Source organism: Zootoca vivipara, chromosome 7, assembly GCF_965207765.1.
Source record: "Zootoca vivipara chromosome 7, rZooViv2.hap1.1, whole genome shotgun sequence".
Lineage (NCBI taxonomy): Eukaryota > Metazoa > Chordata > Lepidosauria > Squamata > Lacertidae > Zootoca > Zootoca vivipara.
In genome coordinates, this window is record NC_142590.1 from 68128162 (window position 1) to 68148535 (window position 20374).

Consider the following 20374-nt stretch of genomic DNA (forward strand, 5'->3'; position numbering starts at 1 on the left):
TTTCATTGAAATTGTGTGCAAAAAACTTGGTACAGCCTTACAATTTACTTTGAAGATGCCATTGCTCTAGCACACATTTGGAAGCTAGCACTGCAGAATCGCCAAGTAGACATGGCAGTGATAATGTGCATGTACCCTGACATGTTTCCCAAACCTTATGCATTAGTAAGGTGCCCTGAACTCATCTATATTAGCATACAGATGAAACTGAGTCCAAGCATGGACAGGAAACCCAATCAATCCAGATTTAATCACAAATATCTGTGGGCTTGCTCCACGTAACTAGAATTTTTTTATATCCATGGAGTCATTCATCTGAAAGAATCTATTTTTAATGACAAAATATTTTTATGAATTTCATTCATTACCTTTTCTCACTTGCTACTATAACACTTGTTCCAAGAAACAATTTTTTTAGAACACATTTGATTATTTGGAATCAGCCACAACACTCGCATGTATGCAAGGTATTATTGTTGCCATAGCAGTCATTTTAACAGAGAAACAGAAAGAAAGCTTGAAATGAGTCACTGTTATAATAACTTTAATTTTTCTTGCATTTTACAGAATTCTATGAACAGATTAAAAAGCACCTCCTCTCATCACACTTGACAGTTGGTAAAATATTCAGTTAGCAAATGTCAACAGCTTGAGGATCTGCATCCTGCAAGAATTTCACAGACCAACCCAAAGCCAAGCAGCTTTTACAATCTTGTTTTAATACATTGGAAATCCACTCAGGTCGTAAGCCTGTCCAGCCTTTTGTGCCCAGATCACTTTGAAAAAATCCAGTGTCGACCAACCAACTAGTTAGCTTTGGCACGGAGCTGCGCTCTCTTGCCCGTGACAGCCTGGAAACCAGTTTTGATGCTGGCGACAGAGCAGCGCGAATGGCAGGTCTCGCACTGCAAAAAATATAATCTGGTGTCCTTCTGCAAGATTGTGTCTGGCGACCGACATGTGTGACAGGTGACATATTCCTCTGGGGGAACAATTAAACATGCTGAATTAGCAACGAGAGATTAACCAAAATTTCACATGCTGAACTTTGTATGATGATTATAGTTATTTAATTGTGTCACGGCAACAATTTTCAAATTGCCTGGGTCACAGCACCAATTCTTGTTTTCAAGCACCAATGGTACAAAGAAAAAACATATTATTTTGCGAAGACTAAAGTTAATAGCAGCTCTCTATTTGCCCCATAATCTTGTTTTAGAGTTAATTACCTCTTCTCAAATGAGCAGTACTGCACCCTAGCTCATTAATACATCTTCCTGGTATGCAGTTCTGCCTTATGATGAAAGTACTAAAGAATCAACACTCCACGAAAAGTTCTATCTGCTTGCCCACTCACATTTAACCTATGTGCCACAGGACGGTTTGAGTGGTAGGTCTGGCAAGCAGCTCACAGGGCTCTGTGCAGATAGGTTAGTCGACTTTTTATCAACGGAACTCTGAAGTGCCAAAGAAAAGAGAAACACTTTTTTCTCTGACAATTCAGAAACTGCTCCTGCTGCAGAAACTTGAAATGATCACCCTGAAAGCCTAATAAAACTGCCTTATACTGGCTAGCAAAGTATCCCAGTACTGCCTACAGGACTATCAGAGGCTTTCCGGGATCTCAGGAAGAGGATTTGCCCAGCACCTGCTCCCCCAGTTCAGTTAACTGTAGATGCTGGAGACTGAGCAGATTGAATCTTTCACACAGGATCTTCCACACCCAAAACTTCTATTTCTGTTACTGAGCTACTTCTATTGTAAGGTAGCAAAAAGTCTGCAGTTGAATACACATGTTTTGCATGTGTGATATTCAAAACTCATTACAGTCATACCTCGGTTTAAGTATGCCTCGGTTTGAGTATTTTCAGTTTAAGTACTCCGCGGACATGTCTGGAACGGATTAATTCACTTTCCATTACTTTCAATGGGAAAGTTTGCTTCAGGTTAAGTACGCTTCAGGTTAAGTACGGACTTCCTGAACCAATTACACTCATACTTTGGGTTAAGTACGCTTCAGGCTGAGTACTCCGCGGACCTGTCTGGAACGGATTAATCCACTTTCCATTACTTTCAGTGGGAACGTTCGCTTCAGTTTATGAACAGACTTCCGGAACCAATTACACCCATGCTTCGGGTTAAGTACACTTCAGTTTAAGTACTCCACGTACCGTCTGGAACGGATTAATCCACTTTCCATTACTTCAGGTTAAGTACGCTTCAGGTACAGTACAGACTTCCGGAACCAATTGTGTTTGTAAACCGAGGTACCACTGTAAGTTCACAAGAAGGGTTATTCATTCTGCATTTCAGCTGAACTGCTTCAGAAAGCATCTAGAGCCAAGGTATTCCAGACAGGACCCCTTTTTCCCATGCACTCAGATTGATGCAATGTAAAGAGATTTTGATCTGAGCCTCATGTTTGTTCTCTTTTGAAAGCTATATGATTTATTATTTTTCATGATCATTACCCACATAAAGGTGGTGTAAATATTTAGTTAATAATGTGCACATTTTAGACAATATTTGAAACCTTTTCATGAAGTTATCAACTTGCCTCTTTCATGTTAAGGGCTAACAAAACACAGAAATCAACTTTAAATGAAGCAGAAGAATATACTTACTGATATATCTTCTCAAGACATTTTCTATCTGTTTTTGTTGGAATCTTCCTTTGATTACAAGCTGGTTGTTACCATCTATAGAGCCACTGATTTGAAAGAAACATTTTATAGTTTAGAACTAAATAACACTCTCAAATAGAATATGTTTCTTTGCTGCAAGCTTTCCTAATGCTAATTAAAGCATATACAAACAAATGTTGCTGAGGATACCTCCATTTGTGTGGAGGCAACAAACTTCATCACTTCTGCAAAAGCTGAACGCATTCCCAGAGTGTTGACAGCTTTACAGCCAAAACCAGGCTTTGCAGCATCAAGAGGGACATCAATGTGCTCAGGGAAGGTTTACAGAATTTGTAAACTCTCTTAATTAAAAAAAAAATCCAACCTAAGATGGAGGGGGGGGGGAATCCTACAACAGCTTTACTGTGCCTGCTGAGTAGCTACAGAACATCATGAGATTGTTGAGAAAGAAACAGCAGAGGGTCAAGATGGTGGATGAAATGAAGTACGGCTGAGTGGAAGTGGTTTAAGGGGAAGAGTTAACACTTTCCTTTTTCTCCTATCCTTTTCTTCCTGGTGCAAATTGTTTTTACTTAGCTGGTATGGTAAGAGGGTAAGGGGGGGAGAGAAACACAGACCAGCAAAGTAGAAGTTGAAGCTAGATGAGAGAAGGCTAGGATGAATGAATGGAAGGTGAATAGTTTTATGTGTATCTTTTCTTCTACTGCCATTTGCTCCATTTCTCTTTCTCCAAGAGGAATAAGCAGATGATAGACAAAGAAACACAGACAAAAAAGACAAAAAACAGGTCATTTTTAAGTTAACACTGAGAAGTCACCAGGGACAGAAGTATGAGCTGCGCATAAAACTCTTAAAGAGTTTAATGTAGCTGGGGGAAAAGAAGAGTTCTTACTTTAAAAAAAAAACCCACCAGGTCTTATTTAGTGCAATACCTTTAAAAATAGGCCTCATTTTCATTGTCCCCTTATAGCAGTGTTTGGGACAGGAAAGAGTCACTAGCAAAAGTCTTTCAATGATGTTCACTGTATTTTCCTATTACAGCTGAGAGGTTGTGCTGAGAGAATATCTTATGGCTGCCCTACAATGTGGTCTATTAATATGGCAGGCTAGAGGTGGGGCTGAAGTAGGTTTAGATTAACAGTGCCCTATACCTCTCAAGTATACCTGTCAAGACGTGGGTGGCGCTGTGGGTTAAACTGAGCCTAGGGCTTGCGGATCAGAAGGTCAGCGGTTCGAATCCCCGCGACGGGGTGAGCTCCCGTTGCTCAGTCCCAGCTCCTGCCAACCTAGCAGTTCAAAAGCACGTCAAAGTGCAAGTAGATAAATAGGAACCGCTACGGCGGGAAGGTAAACGGCGTTTCTGTGTGCTGCTCTGCTTCGCCAGAAGCGGCTTTGTCATGCTGGCCACATGACCTGGAAGCTGTACGCTGGCTCCCTCGGCCAATAATGCAAGATGAGCGCCACAACCCCAGAGTCGGTCACGACTGGACCTAATGGTCAGGGGTCCCTTTACCTTTACCTATACCTCTCAAGCTGCAGCAAAGGTCAAATTGCTTAAAAACAGACCCCTCAAACCACCTTCCAAGCCAAATCAGAACTCAAATATCATCTGAAGCTTCATGTTCCATTGATTTGCATTCACTGGTTGCACTTTTAAGCATTTTTTTTAAAATTACATGAAGACAAATTCAAACTAGAGCAAGGACTCTTGGCTGCTATCTTGTATGTTTTTTCAGTTCCTTTGGTCAAGAAACTGTCTAGAGATTTGGAGTACATTGTCAGCAGTATGCAGATGACATTCAGCTCTATTTCTCCTTTACATCTGCAGGTGAGGCAGTGGAAGTGCTGGACCAGTATCTTGCCTTGGTAATGGACTGGATGAGAGCCAACAAACTGAAACTCAATCCAGATGCATTGTTAATGTGTGGTTCCCTAGACCAGATAGGTTGGAAATGCCTACTTTTGATGGGGTTACACTTCCTCTGAAGGAGCAGGTTCGTAGCTTAGGGATACTCCTGGATCCTTTGCTGTCGCTCAAGGCTCAGGTGGCCTCAGTGACATGGAGTGCCCATGCCCTTTTAAAATGGGGGGGGGGGAGTTATTGGGTTGTTTTTATTTTGATTATGTATGTTATTGTTTTATATTTTGATTTTATTCTGTGAACCGCCCTGAGACCTCTAGGCATGGGGAAGTATATAAATTCACTAAATTATAAAAATGAATGCCAGGAATACCCTTCAAAGTTCTGTTCACATCTAATCCCAATCTGCAAGCAAGAAGAGTTAAAGTGGTACATCAGCCAACAAGCTAATGATAAACAGCCCACTTAAGAATTGCCCTATCTATCTTTAAGAAAGAGACACTGCAAAGGAAAAAAAAAACCTCGATCAAGCCTGGATTCCAAATAGCCTGAGGTGACTTCCACTTGACAAATAGGCTTCCTTGCTCTCCTTCTGAAAATTAGGAACCAGGGCAACATTTTTGTAGTGTGAAGGACTACAGCTGAGGGGGAGGAAGAAATCAGTGACCCTCCCCTGTGTGCATACATGCCTTTGAGTGGATGCTGCAAGTCAAACATCCCCCCCACTTTTCCCAAATTACCTTTTAAGTACAAGAACCTGAACCTTGGGAAAGAATGCAGAACTGGTTGCCTTACAAAGTACTTTTTTCTTTTCCCTGACAAGCTTAATTACTAGCATTTAGAAGCAGTAGTATGCATCTGTACATTTAAGAAATATCTGCTGCAAGAAACCTCCAAGCTCATGAGTGGTATTAGTAGCTGCCCCAAGGGAAAGTATGGTCCTCTTGCAAACAACTCCCACCCTTCCTCCCATAAGCCCATAGCACTTTAAGATACATGAATTTCAAATCTAAACATGCAAAAGCAACACCTTTGATAGCAAGTTTACTTAACTTCCAGAAGAGAGAGAACGAATTTAAAAACAGTTTAGAGAAGACAGCTAACACCTGCATTCAGGAAAAACTGGAGTACACATTGAAGTGGAAGGTGCTTACCTTGTACCCAATTCTGCAAGCAAGAAAGCCAAGAGATGCTTTGGTTGACGATGTAATCTATAAAGAAAGAAGTTTAATGAAGGTAGCCTTGTTTACGGAAGTTTTTAATGACTGATGTTTCAATGTATTTTGAACCTTCTGTTGGAAGCGGCCCAGAGTGGCTGGGGAAACCCAGCCAGATAGGCGGGGTAGAAATAATAAATTATTATTATTATGATTATTATTATGATTATTGAGTTATGATCACAAACTATATATTTAGGGCACTTAGTTCTAAGCAAATAGCCCAGCTCAATGCAGTGATTAAGTGCTCAGTATTTTTCCCCACACATCATCATCATCTGACCTAGAACATAGTATTACCTAGGGCCTCTGGGCACATCTGCACACAGGAGAAACTACTGTGGACACCACACACCCCGCAACCAAGCACACATCATGACAATGTTCTATTGACAGGGGAAGGGACCTTGTGGGCACCAGGAAAGGCCTTAACAGGTACGTGTATGTCCACAGGGTCAACGTTGATGTTCCTCAATGTAGGGGTGTACTGCAACATGAAAGTAATACCTGACATACACACACAAAAGTCAGGATATAAAACTTTCAGCAAAATCTGCCTGACGGGGACCTCTTTGAAAAGAGTAAAGCATCAGTCAAGAAACAACTAGGGAAGGAGAGTTTAGCAAGATATAAATCTTCAAAGTAAACCCCAGATTGCTTCTACTTAGATAACATGGAAAACTGATCTGACATTAGTATTTCAGTGCAACACAGACACTATTGGTTTCTAAAAGAGAATGCTTTCAGTGAAGACTGACTGAATTAGAATTTAACACGAACACACAAAGATGGTTTTGAGTGGGAGGCTGGCAGAGACATCCAGTATCACTAGGGGTATGAAAGGGCTGGTTTAATTCACCAGAAATGAGCTGGCCCTTTGTTTTGTTAAACACCATTGTGTTTCTGCGGAGGTATCCCAAACTCTCACCACGCACACACTAAAGTAATAACCTTTAGTGGTGATGTATTATGTTCAGTTCTTCAACCGTCTTTGACGTCTGATAAAGCAAACATCTTTGAAGTGAAGATGGTTCTCTACTCAAGCCATTAATTCCTCAGTAGGGCTACTCAATTACTTGCAACTGAGTTTCCTCCAGTCCATGCAATTAAATAACTATACAGCATACAGCATACAATAACTATACCAGAAAGATATGGAGGTCTCGTACACCCCAGGTAGTGTGGTTGCTGACCTTGAGCCAGACATCTTGGAGAGTGAAGTCAAATGGGCCTTAGAAAGCACTGCTAATAACAAGGCCAGTGGAAGTGATGATATTCCAGCTGAACTATTTAAAATTTTAAAAGATGATGCTGTTAAGGTGCTACACCCAATATGCCAGCAAGTTTGGAAAACTCAGCAATGGCCAGAGGATTGGAGAAGATCAGTCTACATCCCAATTCCAAAGAAGGGCAGTGCCAAAGAATGCTCCAACTACCGCACAATTGCGCTCATTTCACACGCTAGCAAGGTTATGCTCAAAATTCTACAAGGCAGGCTTAGGCAGTATGTGGACCGAGAACTCCCAGAAGTGCAAGCTGGATTTCGAAAGGGCAGAGGAACCAGAGACCAAATAGCAAACATGCGCTGGATTATGGAGAAAGCTAGAGAGTTCCAGAAAAACGTCTACTTCTGCTTCATTGACTATGCAAAAGCCTTTGACTGTGTCGACCACAGCAAACTATGGCAAGTTCTTAAAGAAATGGGAGTGCCTGATCACCTCATCTGTCTCCTGAGAAATCTCTATGTGGGACAAGAAGCTACAGTTAGAACTGGATATGGAACAACTGATTGGTTCAAAATTGGGAAAGGAGTACGACAAGGTTGTATATTGTCTCCCTGCTTATTTAACTTATATGCAGAATTCATCATGCGAAAGGCTGGACTAGATGAATCCCAAGCCGGAATTAAGATTGCCGGAAGAAATATCAACAACCTCAGATATGCAGATGACACAACCTTGATGGCAGAAAGCGAGGAGGAATTAAAGAACCTTTTAATGAGGGTGAAAGAGGAGAGCGCAAAATATGGTCTGAAGCTCAACATCAAAAAAACCAAGATCATGGCCACCGGTCCCATCACCTCCTGGCAAATAGAAGGGGAAGAAATGGAGGCAGTGAGAGATTTTACTTTCTTGGGCTCCTTGATCACTGCAGATGGTGACAGCAGTCACGAAATTAAAAGACGCCTGCTTCTTGGGAGAAAAGCAATGACAAACCTAGACAGCATCTTAAAAAGCAGAGACATCACCTTGCCGACAAAGGTCCGTATAGTTAAAGCTATGGTTTTCCCAGTAGTGATGTATGGAAGTGAGTGTTGGACCATAAAGAAGGCTGATCGCCGAAGAATTGATGCTTTTGAATTATGGTGCTGGAGGAGACTCTTGAGAGTCCCATGGACTGCTAGAAGATCAAACCTATCCATTCTTAAGGAAATCAGCCCTGAGTGCTCCCTGGAAGGACAGATCGTGAAGCTGAGGCTCCAATACTTTGGCCACCTCATGAGAAGAGAAGAATCCTTGGAAAAGACCCTGATGTTGGGAAAGATTGAGGGCACTAGGAGAAGGGGACGACAGAGGACAAGATGGTTGGACAGTGTTCTCGAAGCTACGAACATGAGTTTGACCAAACTGCGGGAGGCAGTGGAAGACAGGAGTGCCTGGCGTGCTATGGTCCATGGGGTCACGAAGAGTCGGACACGACTAAACGACTAAACAACAACAACACAGCATACAACGTAAGGCTCATGATCCCCCTCCACCCAATGCTGCACCCTGCTCCAAGTTACAGACAGACTTACAGTTTACAGATATCTGTGAAGTTGACAAATGATGTTTTCTTGGTTCCTACTCTTACAACTTGTGGAGGCTTCATGACAAATTTTCGTTTTTCACCAGCTACCATATCTGGATTTTTTTCTCGCATAATGTTGAAAACACGATTCAGCAACTGCAAACACATGGGGGGATATATTTATAACTCACTTTATTGTTATCAAAAAAGCAACTGTTTTCCAGTGATCACTGGGGGTGGTGGTGATGGGGGATTTCGATCTTCTGTGATGTGTTTTAGAACAGCCCTTCTCTCATGCTCTGGTGCATCCCACCAAACCACACAGAGGACAGCAGAGTTGCACTGGGGCTTTCAATCATGACTACAGCTGTACACACAGAGAGTCTATTCTCACACTCCATTAAGTGTACAGAGCAGTGTCCAAAGCTCCCATTTTTAGGCATATTTTGTGACAGGGAATTTCATTAGTGCAAGCAGTTTCTGAGCTCTGGGCACAGTACTGCACCTAGGATTTCAGATTAAAACTGCAGAGTGGAAGGAAAGAAGGACCTTTTTCTGCCTCCCCACTTCCAACTACTCTCTGAAGACTGGAGAAGAGGCCTTCTTAAGAATTTTAGGGGGGTGGGCAGGGGAAGGACTAGACCATGTGAAAAATGAACACAGTATTTTAACTGCAGTTCATTTTCAACTTTGTATTCTTCTTCTTAAAAAAGTGCACCTAGACATTCCATTGTTGGGCTCATAACCTAGGTTTAATGTGCCATTTAGCTCCTAGCTTTCATATCTCAGTTTCTAACACTGGTACAGAGGTCAGTGGCAGAACCAGTGGCTGTTATGTCCTCTGCATGTTGAACACATGGAACCAAGCTTTTAATAGCAGTGACCAGACTCTTGTTTTAGCTCCTCAGAGGAAAAAGTAATAATATCTCCAATGAAACAAGAACCATTTGTCTCATATTGCTTCCTTTTGCTTTGGAAAGTGTAGCAAGGGAAGAAGTAGGGCTAGAAATTATAACTAAAGGGTACCAAAAGCAGTAGTTCCCAACTAAACTCCAAGAGTCTGGTGTAAGTTCTCCCTGCTGGGCAAATCTGAAGACACCAAGAACTGGGAGATGCATTTCAAACATCTTGCATCACTGCTATTGCTTCCTCAGAAAGTCCCACTCTGCATTTTCAGAACCACAGATTGCAGTAAGCTATTTTATTTCTATTTACTGATAGCAAGTGCACGTGTTTCTGGGCAGGAGTTAGGGCTGAACAAGGAATGTTTTCCGCCTTTAGTTTAACACCATATTCAGTCCTCTATGCCTCAGCCCCTATGTTTCATTCAGAGCTGTGCCGACAGGCATGCATGTTGCTTTAAACAAGAGAAATAACCTTATTCTTGACCTTTCTGAATTAAGTGTACAGGGGTAGAGCCCACTCTTCTGTTTCCAAAACGTATCTTTCTGTCACAGTTAGGGCGACTGCTTGCACCAAAGGAAGCATGGGACTTTGATGAACATAATCTTCCTGGCCAGGAAGACAGTGTTAAGAACTCTCACTGAAGTGTGTGTGAATGTACTCCATGACCTCCTGATTAACACCCTACAGAAATAATTCATTCTCCTTTCTTCATGCAACAACAGCCCAAGTTTAAAAAAATGCACCAAGCCTTATATAAATCAAAATCAATTTTAGGCTATATTTGTTCACATGCCCCCCAAAAAAGCTATCAACAGAAACAGATTAGTAAGAGGCATATAAACTATTTACCTCATCATATGTGTAGTCCCTCTCTGAGCCTGCCCATGCAGGTCCTGACTGAGAGCTAAAGGAGATTCCATCATCTTTTTTGCTGTCTTCATCCTCCAATGCTGTAGAGTAAGAAATATACTTGAGATCGAAGGAACTGTCTTCCAGTTGGTCTTGGGCAAAGTGTCACTTACTTTTACAAACATGGGATACAAAAGAAAACTTTCAACCAACTAACAACAGGCAGAAACTAGTCTTGAAAGTTGAGGGATCATCTAAAGTGACACTGGATCATTCAAAAGCCCACTAGGCGCTGCAGCTGGAAGGGAAACACAGCTCTCTCCCTTGTCTTCCCATGGAAGTGTTTGGCATATGTGAATAGCGATTAGTTTTGCTGGGGGGGGGGGGATGAAAATGTTCAGATTAGCTAAATCAAATAAAAATGGCACTCACATGATTTGTGCACAACTATGGCTTATCATGAGCGAACAAGCATGCTGGTGTTTATGTTTTGGGACTACAACTCCCATCATCTCTAGCTAACAGGACCAGTGGTCAAGGATGATGGGAACTGTCCCAAAACACCTGGAGGGCCGAGTTTGGCCATGCCTGCCCTAAACAAATCATGCGCATAAAGCCAAGAACAAACCTTGTTGCTTCGTTACAACTCATGGTTTGAAGAGAGAAGCCATGAGTGCAGATGTGCATGCAACCTAAATCCACAAACAAAAGAGGATAGAGGAAGGAAGATGCAATATTGTCAGCTTTTCTCAAGAAACTCTGGGAATTTTAGTTCAAAGTAACCTTGGGTGTCTCAAAAACAGTTCTCAGTATACACAAAGAGTCTCAGGGTTTCCTGCAGAAAATTGTATTAAGGCTTAGGTTTATGGTTATTTTAGATACAGGCAACGTCTGTAGGCGTGTCTACTATGTGTGCAACAGCACATTGCTCTGAACCCAGAAGTGCCCCCAAAACAGCACAAAAAGGGGTAGTGTGGAGCGGCCTTACATGGGTCCCACCAACACATGCAGGGGTCTGGAAAGTAATCCCTACAGCAAATCAGTTACTGCCTGTACTAGCTTTGAAGAAATGATCTCCCATTGTTTTGATCAGGGGTCAGCAAGGTTTATCTTGCCTGGGCCGGATCAGTTCCGTAGAGACCCCTGCGTGGGCCGGTTGCATATGAGCGCCCGCGATTTCCGGCATCTGCACATGCACAGACGCGATTTCTGGCGCTATGGAAGTGAGTCCCCGTGCCGTGCCAGTTTAGTGCAGCGCGCGAGTGGGCGGCTCGGCCTGGGGGCCAGTCAAGCGACCACCGCAGGCTGCTTCCGGCCATGGGACTTAGGTTGCTGACCCCTGGTTTTGATTGAGAACTGAAAGTGAGATCCTATTGAGAGTTTCAAAAGAGTTCCCCGTCCTTCATGGGACCTCATTGGAATTCTGAGCAAGCAGAAACAGAGGGAGGGAGAGACATAGAAAGAAAACACCACCGAAGGAAAGATGGGTGCATACCTAAATGCTGAACTGTATGGTGAAGTTGGAGCTACTGTGGAAGTAAATGTTATGAAAGACAGCTTTTCTTCCACTCTACCAGGTGTGAATATGTTTTGTTCCAACATTTAAAATTATTCTTTCACTCAATATCACACACAAAAAAGAAAGAAAAAGAAAATCACCTTCATCTTTATCCAATATGTCATCCTCATCTGGAAACTTCACAGTCTTCTTCTTCTTCTTCTTTCCAAGCATGATATCAAGGTCATCTTCTGCTTGTGGTTCTGCTGCTACCTCTTGAACATCCCCCTCAATTTTCAGGTCCTTTAACATAATGTGAAAGGGACATAAAATAGCAGGCATTAAACCAAACAGCAAAATTAAAAGGCTATATCCAAAAGTGCCACTCCACTGAGAGGCTTCATAGGCCAAACAGGAAGGCCAACATTTTCTGTGATTTTCTTCCCCTCAGCCCAATTCTACTCCACAGGGTTGAGGTACCCTCTAGAGCAGATTTAGAGGTGAAGGGAGGGAAATATCACCCCAAATGGCTTCCCTTCCCATCCACTGGCAGAAGTCTCCCATCAGTAGCATGGCATCACTGGATGCAAACCAGAATACGGCACAGTTCTAAAATATGCAACATGCTCTTCATGAAAACTGAGCCACCATTATCTACTGAAAATTTAATTCTAGAGTTCCTTTTCTCAAGTATCTAAGTGCTTTGGTACAAGTGATTCTTAGAATGGATACCACACACTGTGGCTGTATTTTTAAAAATTAGGGTACACTTACAGTGGTGCCTCGCTAGACGAATTTAATTCGTTCTGTGAGTCAATTCGTTTTGTGAAAAATTCGTCTAGCGAATCCCATAGGAATGCATTGAATTTTTTTTATTATTTTTTTGCCCATAGGAATGCATTAATTGAATTTCAATGCATTCCTATGGGAAACTGTGATTCGCTAGACAAATTTTTCACAAAACGAATTCGTCTTGTGAGGCAACCTCCGCTCGAAAAATCTCTTCGTTAAGCTAAAAATTAGTCTTACAGGTCATCTGTCTAGCAAGGCACCACTGTATATCAAACTGCTTTATTGCCTACCCTTCAAACAGAATAACCAGGGTGGCTGGTGGCTGCTAGTTTGTAACTCTTGAGTGTACATAGTCTACAGATCCCAGCTGGTGCAAGACATCATTTAGGAAGGAACATAGGATAGGCTAATGTTGCACAACGAACAGTGCCGCATATGGCAATTACAGCAGCAGAAAACAGCGAAGTACAGCAGAATCACATCTCATGCACATTTAACTTGCAACATTTAAACTAAACACAGTGAAATGTGGAGCCAGAGCAAAGAGAAGCAAGGCAGGGAGGTTAAAAGGTGGCAGTGATGGCAACCAACTGGGATGACCTCAAAAGATTAGAAAAATTCATGGAGGATAAAGATCTCAATATCTACTAGCCACAATTCTAGTTACAGGTAGGTAGCCATGTTGGCCTGCCGTAGTTGAACCAAAATTAAAAAATTCCATCCAGTAGCACCTTAGAGACCAACTAAGTTTGTTACTGGTATGAGATTTCGTGTGCATGCACACTTCTTCAGATAGCCACAATGGCTATATTCCACCCCACTGTCGTAGGCAGTATGCCTCTGAATACTAGTTGCTGGGAATCACAGCATACTGTTAAGATGCTTTTGCTTAACCACAAATTCCCATATCATTGCATTACAACTCTTCACCCCTGTGCCAAAGAAGGTTCATTCCTATCATGCTTAACTATGGTTTAATATCAGGGGTAGGCAACCTCAGGCCCGTGGGCCGGATGCGGTCCAATCGCCTTCTCAATCTGGCCCACGGACGGTCCTGGAATCAGCGTGTTTTACATGAGTAGAATGTGTCCTTTTATTTAAAATGCATCTCTAGGTTATTTGTGGGACCTGCCTGGTGTTTTTACATGAGTAGAATGTGTGCTTTTATTTAAAATGCATCTCTGAGTTATTTGTGGGGCATAGGAATTTGTTCATTTATTCCCCCCAAAATATAGTCCGGCCCACCACATGGTCTGAGAGACAGTGGACTGGCCCACGGCTGAAAAAGGTTGCTGACCCCTGGTTTAAAATTATACGCACACCAGTCCAATGGGTGGTAGCCAATGTTTTTGCACCAAGAAAAGGAAAAATATTTTTCTGTGAGCTCAACTCTCCTTCTGTTCATGGAGCAGAAGTATTAGATATCACCAAATATATCTAGAGTAGGCATGTCAAACATGTGGCCCTCCAGATGTTTCGGACTACAATTCCCATATTCCCCAACCACTGGTCCTGCTAGCTAGGGATCATGGGAGTTGTAGGCCAAAACATCTGGAGGGCCGCATGTTTGACATGCCTGATCTAGAGCTACATGATCTAACCAACTAAACTTCTACTGGACTGATGCTATATAAAATATTTAGTTAAGAGCAGTAAGGGAAAAGGGCACAACTGAGTAATTTTGGAAGACTGACCTTTACTCCCTCTTCAGCTTCATCTATGTCAAATATCTTTTTTGTTTTCTTCTTCTTCTTCTTTTGATTGAAGAATGTTAAATCATCTAAGTCATTTGATGCATCTGAAAGTCAAAAGCAACATTACAGAGCAATTATATTACAAAAATGCAACACTGAAATATATTCATCAACATCATGTAAGCAGCAACAATAATTCAGGAATAATTCTCCAGATCTTTCTGCACCCAGTAGCAACATTTCAAGATTAGTGAAAATCAGCTTTAGCTAAGCTGCCACCAAGTGAAGTGATTGTGTGAATGAAGTAGTCCGTTTGAAAAAATATTGTGCGATACCTTAGCAATGTGTAGAAAGTTGATCAATGGTGACTTTTGAAGATGTCATCACCATTTATGACTGACATAGCATCTGACTAAAAAAATCAAAGTGTGCTACTGAAAGTATAAACAAGAACTGGTTCCCAGTTTTTTTTAATAAAAAATAAATTTTAGCAGGCATGGCATACCACAGAAGGTAGGGTTTATTGCTACATGCCCCCATTACTTTAAAATTTATAACAACAGGGGCAGGAAGTGAAACTGCTCGGTTGCTTTAGAACTCGTTAATTATAGGAAAATACTTAATTTGAGTAAACTAACCAGGATTCTTATGAAATGCACAAAATAAGCTTGTAGCCTAGTCCTTTAAAAGTGCTACAGAATTAAAATGCTTACAGATGAAGGCAGAAGGCTGGCATAAACAAGAGGGTTAGAATAGACTGGAGGGCTGCAGGTGGCAGGAGAGGAACATGAAGTCTGTTTGTACAACATTGGATCTGTCATATGTAGCAGATGGGGGTCCCCAGGGCTGCAATCCTATGAATTGATTTCAGTGGATTTGGTGTACCTAATTCTGAATGTGAATAGCAGAATTAGGACCTTCGCTTCCTAAATTCAAGGAAGTCACGGCAGCAAACATGGGCTTATCCCATATAAATTTAACTACTGCAAGGCAGGGGATTTAGTTAAACAAAAGAGGGATATGGCCAAGGCCACCCAGTGGGCTTCATGGCCAGTGTTCGAAACTCCCATTCTTCTAGGCACATTTTGTGACAGGGAATTTCATTAGTGCAAGCAGTTTCTGAGCTCTGGGCACAGTACTGCACCTAAGATTTCAAATCAAAACTGCAGAGTGGAAGGAAAGGAGGACCTTTTTCTGCCTCCCCACTTCCAGCTACTCTCTGAAGACTGAAGAAGAGACCCTCTTAAGAAACTTAGAGGGGTGGACAGGGGAAGGACTAGACCATGTGAAAAATGAACATATTTTAGCTGCAGTTCATTCATTTTCAGTTTTATATTATTGTTATAAAAAGTGCATGTAGACATTCCGTTGTTGGGCTCATAACCTAGGTTTAAGGTGCCATTTAGCAGTTTTTTGTTTTTTAATTTATTTGTTTTCGTATTGTATATGTTTTTGTTTTGTATGATTTGTCATTTATGTTTGTATATGTTTGAATAGGAAACCAATAAAGATTTAATAATAATAAATAAGGTGCCATTTAGCTCCTAGCTTTCATATGTTTCTAACACTGTTCATGGCTGAACAGGGTTTGAACCCATGTATCCCTGAAATCCATCACTATCAACTATACTGTTTAACACTTTCCCGAGAGCTTCAAAAGTAGAAAGTTAATGTCATACACTCTCTTACATATAACTTTTCAAAGAATCAAACTTAAAAAATGTTTCTGATGAATGAGGATTTTAGTTTACCTTTTCTCCTACTGTCCTCTTCATCTGCTTCTGTGTCTTTGTCTTCCACTGGCTCTGGCTCCATTTCTTTTGTTTCTGATAACTGCATTTCTTCTGTTTGTGCATCTCCTCCTTCTTCATCAAGCATAAAGGGCTTCTTTTTCTTCTTTTTCTTCTTGCTCATTGTAGGATCAAAAATCATCTGCAACAAACAAGATTTTTAATGCAACTTTAAAACTATTTTAAAAACAATTCTCCAGCTTACGCTAGTTTACCACATATATTTTAACAACCAACTTTCTATTAAAGTTAAGATTTCCACCATTACCTACAAGGAGTTTCATAATTTGAACCAAGGTGGGGGTGAAGATGCTCTACAATCTTGCAGAATTCAAAGTTTAGTTTGGTGTGTTTTTCTTTAAAGATATTTCAAGATTTCTCTAACAGATGTTGGTTTGGTTTGCACATCACAATAACCAGCAATTTGTCTTAAACCATGTTTTAAACATAAAAATGCCTCCCACAAGCCATAGCATGGCTTCTCTGTCATCTGAACCAGGACCATGACTTGCTTGAAACAAACCATAAGCAGTAAGCCAGAAATAAACCAATAACAAGCCTTGTTGTTACTTGTTGTGTGTTTGCACCTGCCAGGCAGGGAGGAAACAAACTAGAGGCCAGCACTTGTGGTTTGTTTCCCTAAAACAAATCATAAGCAGTAAGACAAGAATAAACCTTGTTGCGGTTTCAATCATTTTTCAGACATATGAGATTAGTAATGCAAGGGAGTCCCATCATGCTAGCTGGTTAAACAGAACTTGTTAGGAATTGAGACCCCAATTAGAGGTTCATGCAAGTACAGTTCAATTCCCCATAAAACAAATCTATATACAGTGGACACTCAGGTTGTGAACATGATCCGTGCGAGAGGCACGTTCGCAACCCGCAGCGTCTGCGCATGCACAGGTTGTGATTTGGTGTTTCTGCGCATAGCGCGATTTAGCACTTCTGCACATGTGCGCGCCAAAACCCAGAAGTAACCCGTTTCGGTACTTCCGGGTTCGGCATGGAGCGCAACCCGAAAAGACGCAACCTGAAGCGGCTATACCCAAGCTATGACTGTACAATGCACCTGCAAAGACAAAAGATATCTGAGTATTTGATATGTTTCTCTTATTATCTTTGGCAGTAAAGCAAAATCTCAAGAATCTCCTCTGTGCCTTAAGAATTAAACTAATAGTCTGATTCTGACAAGTTCTCTCTCCACAATAAACTTGTTCGCCTATTAAATGCATTTTTGGACTGCTTCCCCCAGCATGCACTGCAATGTTGAGAGCAGGATGAGTGTTTTCCCTTAGTATCCACTATGACGCTACAGATTGGTTCTTACATTATTGGATGACATGCAAGTCTAATGCAGAAAGAACTGCACATATTTCATATCTCTCCAAATGATTTCAGCATTGTGCCAGATACATTGATAATAAACAAGCATGCATATAACTCTTGTGACATTTTGATTGGTCTTACTGTGTATGTGGTCTTTTTCTGTGCAATATTTTAAAACTATCTTATGCAGTTATTTTAGTGTGCAACCCAGTGGTGCCATGAATGACAGCAGTACATGCCTCACTTACATAGCCCAGGAACTTATAAAAACAGCTGTAGTGATTACTCCTTAAAATGTTCAGAAAAATGATGGGCTAAAAATACTCTTGACTCATCAAGCTAAAGTGAGAATTCTTCTGGGTGGATAAAAGTTTCTAAATAGCCAGGTACAGTTCTTAATTTCTAGATTATGTAGCTAATGTCACCTTAGTACTGTACCTACATTATAGTTAAGGATAGCAATTTAAAACTTAGGAACATGTGACAATGGGCTAACAAGTTTTCACAAACAATAATTATGAGATAAATCCACTGAAGGCTCTATTCTGTACTTTTATAAAACCTGTTCTAAAGACTACCCAAGTCCCAGGTGCTTGAAAATCTGAAGCATTTTCATTCCTGTGCTGTAGTGCTTTAATGCCTGATCTAAGCTACTACAGGTGTAGCACATTATTTTTCTAAATTTTGCACCTGCAGTTTTAGGGTATAAACGCCTAGCACCTCTCTGGGTTAGAAGCTGCACAATGTCACCACTACCACAGTACAGTATAGAAAGGACCAGTAAACCTCAACAATTCTAATCAACAAATCTTAATAAAAACAAGCCATCAGTAATTTTATTCTGCACAAAAGACTAGGTACCTGAATTGATTCAAGACAGCCAGCTTGCCTTGATCAGAACTTTGAAATGAGTTTAATTCTTTCTTACTCCCAAGAAAGATTACAAGCTTAAATCAATGCTGTTAAGTATGCCAATTCTTTTTAAGTCCATTTATTTCGCAATGTCCAAGAGTAATTGAATTGATGAGCTTCACAATTAATTCTAAACCTGAATTTCCACAAAGTTGTTTGGGGCTCAAGCATCAAACTAGCACAAACACAGCATGCAAGTACTACAGGCACAATTGTTCATAGTACAAAAGGATGAGAAAGCCCAGCCTACCGAAGTGGGGGGAAAGAGAGAAGAGCTCTGCTAACTCTCTAAACAAAAGCACAAGATGTGTTAAGCACATCAAGTGTGGTTACAACGGATTAACACCAATTAAAGAGGCAGGGGTCTTCCCCATCAGCACAGAAGTCGGGGTAAAGCACAGGGTATTCTAATCCACACATTACGTGATGGAGAGCACAGGCCTGTGAAACGTGCACTTCACCGGCGCCCACACCCAACGCTTCCAGCACCTTTACACATGCTTGTAACAAAGATGGCTGCACTCCCTCTTTACGTTTTATGGCAGAGGCTTTTCTCTTATAAAAAAAAAGGCTGCATGAAGTGACCCTACACCTTTCTATTAAGTGTACACGCAAGAGTCAATTCGCGTTTCATGTAACGTGTGAAGGGATTCTTAGCGCGCTCTTATTTCTCAGGGGCGGAAGGGAAGGGAGCGAACTCGTGTCCTCGAATAGGCATCGAATTAACCCCTGAAGGAAACGCGATGCTGGACTGGACGGGCCTGTGGCCTGGATCCAGCGGGCCTCCCTTTTATGTCCTGATCCGTGGAAAGGGAGAGGAAGCAACTCGCTGTCTATTAGAAGGGACCAACAAGCGCCGCTCCCTAAAGCGACTCGGGCGAGGAAGGAGCAACCTCCGTTCAAGCCGGAGGAACCAGCACAACACGAAGCAGGCCGGGCAGGGGAGTCCCCAGCCGGCGTCCGGCCAGGGCGAGGGAAGGCCTCAGGCCTGCCTCCTCACATGGCGGCGGCGGCGGCCACAGCCCCGCGTCACCCGAGGCCTAGGCACGCCCGGGCCCTCACCTCGTCTCCCGACATGGCTGCGGCTCTCGCCGGCCCTCAAGGCAGAAACTCGAAAGGGCTCGTCCCCGCTCTGGGTGGCCGCAACCCCGCCGGCCGAGTCAGTCACTCCTCGCTCTGTCTCCCAGGCGCCTCTCGCCTCTCTACCCGCCTCGCCGCCGCGCTCAGCTCTTGCATCAGCAGCAGGAGGAGACAGGAGACAGGGGCTGGCTACCCCGGATGGACGCATGCGCAGCACTCACTCCACGCCCCGCCTCGCCCGAGCCTCTCGGGAATCGTAGTCCAGCCGCTGCGCAAGCGCGGCAGGAGTCCGGGGATTTGGACTACAGCACGTGTTGCTCAGGGGATGAGGAAGTCGAGCGGGTGAGGTCACAGGCAGGCAGGGCGGGGCCCGGCGCGCATTTAGTCGAGCGGCGGGCGCGCCACGGTGTGGGGGGGAGAGGGGGGAGCCTGCGGGGCGGAACCGCTGTTTCTTTGGCACGTCGGAATGGGCGACTGTATTCGTGTTATCAATCCGAACGTTTCGCCGGCCGAAAATGCATGCAGTTTTGTGAGGGGGTTGTAACCCGCGTGGTGACTTGAGTGCTGGATCTTCTATTAAGGGAACCCGAGTTGAAATCCTGATCCTCACTTTTGTATCCCCCTGAGCGAGTTGGAGGGAGGACAGGATGCCAGTGTCCTCATAAACGATGCTCAAGGGACTTGTACCCAGCTGCTGCTTCTCTTATTTCTGCTCTGCTCACTTATATTGCAATACCCTAACCCTGAAATGGCTTCTGGAGTAGCGTGTGTGAGTTATCCAGCCAGGATGGTTTCTATTACTATTATAATAAAATATTTGGAGATCGGATTTGGCCCTCAGTGCTGTAAGTTAACTACCCTTAGCTTGGGGGATAGATGGTAATAATTTTGAGCCTTTAACGTACTCTGCGCCCTTTCATTTAAATAATGTGAATATTTAAATCCCTTCCTGTGACCTGGAACTGGATTGGTTCAGATGTTTCACAGCAGTTACATATCCTTTGTTGTCTA

The 20374-nt window shown here is 42.5% G+C and overlaps 1 protein-coding gene across 1 annotated transcript; it reads right to left on the minus strand.

The window, feature by feature from the left end:
- Nucleotides 1-527: 527 nt before the first annotated feature.
- Nucleotides 528-19508, minus strand: EIF2S2 (eukaryotic translation initiation factor 2 subunit beta). Its single transcript, XM_035123161.3, has 9 exons — nt 19346-19508; nt 16004-16184; nt 14253-14356; nt 11928-12069; nt 10269-10369; nt 8521-8669; nt 5661-5717; nt 2625-2710; nt 528-982 (listed from the first exon to the last, which is right to left on the minus strand). The coding sequence occupies exons 1-9, from the start codon at nt 19358-19360 to the stop codon at nt 807-809; spliced, it is 1011 nt and encodes a 336-aa protein (XP_034979052.1). The 5' UTR covers nt 19361-19508; the 3' UTR covers nt 528-806.
- Between the last annotated feature and the right edge of the window lie 866 nt (nt 19509-20374).

Coding starts and splice junctions, on each gene's coding strand:
- EIF2S2 (XM_035123161.3), bottom strand. Junction 10,370..11,927: donor CATATTGGATAAAGATGAAG/GTGATTTTCTTT, acceptor CTTACTCTACAG/CATTGGAGGATGAAGACAGC. Junction 5,718..8,520: donor TTCACAGATATCTGTAAACT/GTAAGTCTGTCT, acceptor CTTTCTTTATAG/ATTACATCGTCAACCAAAGC.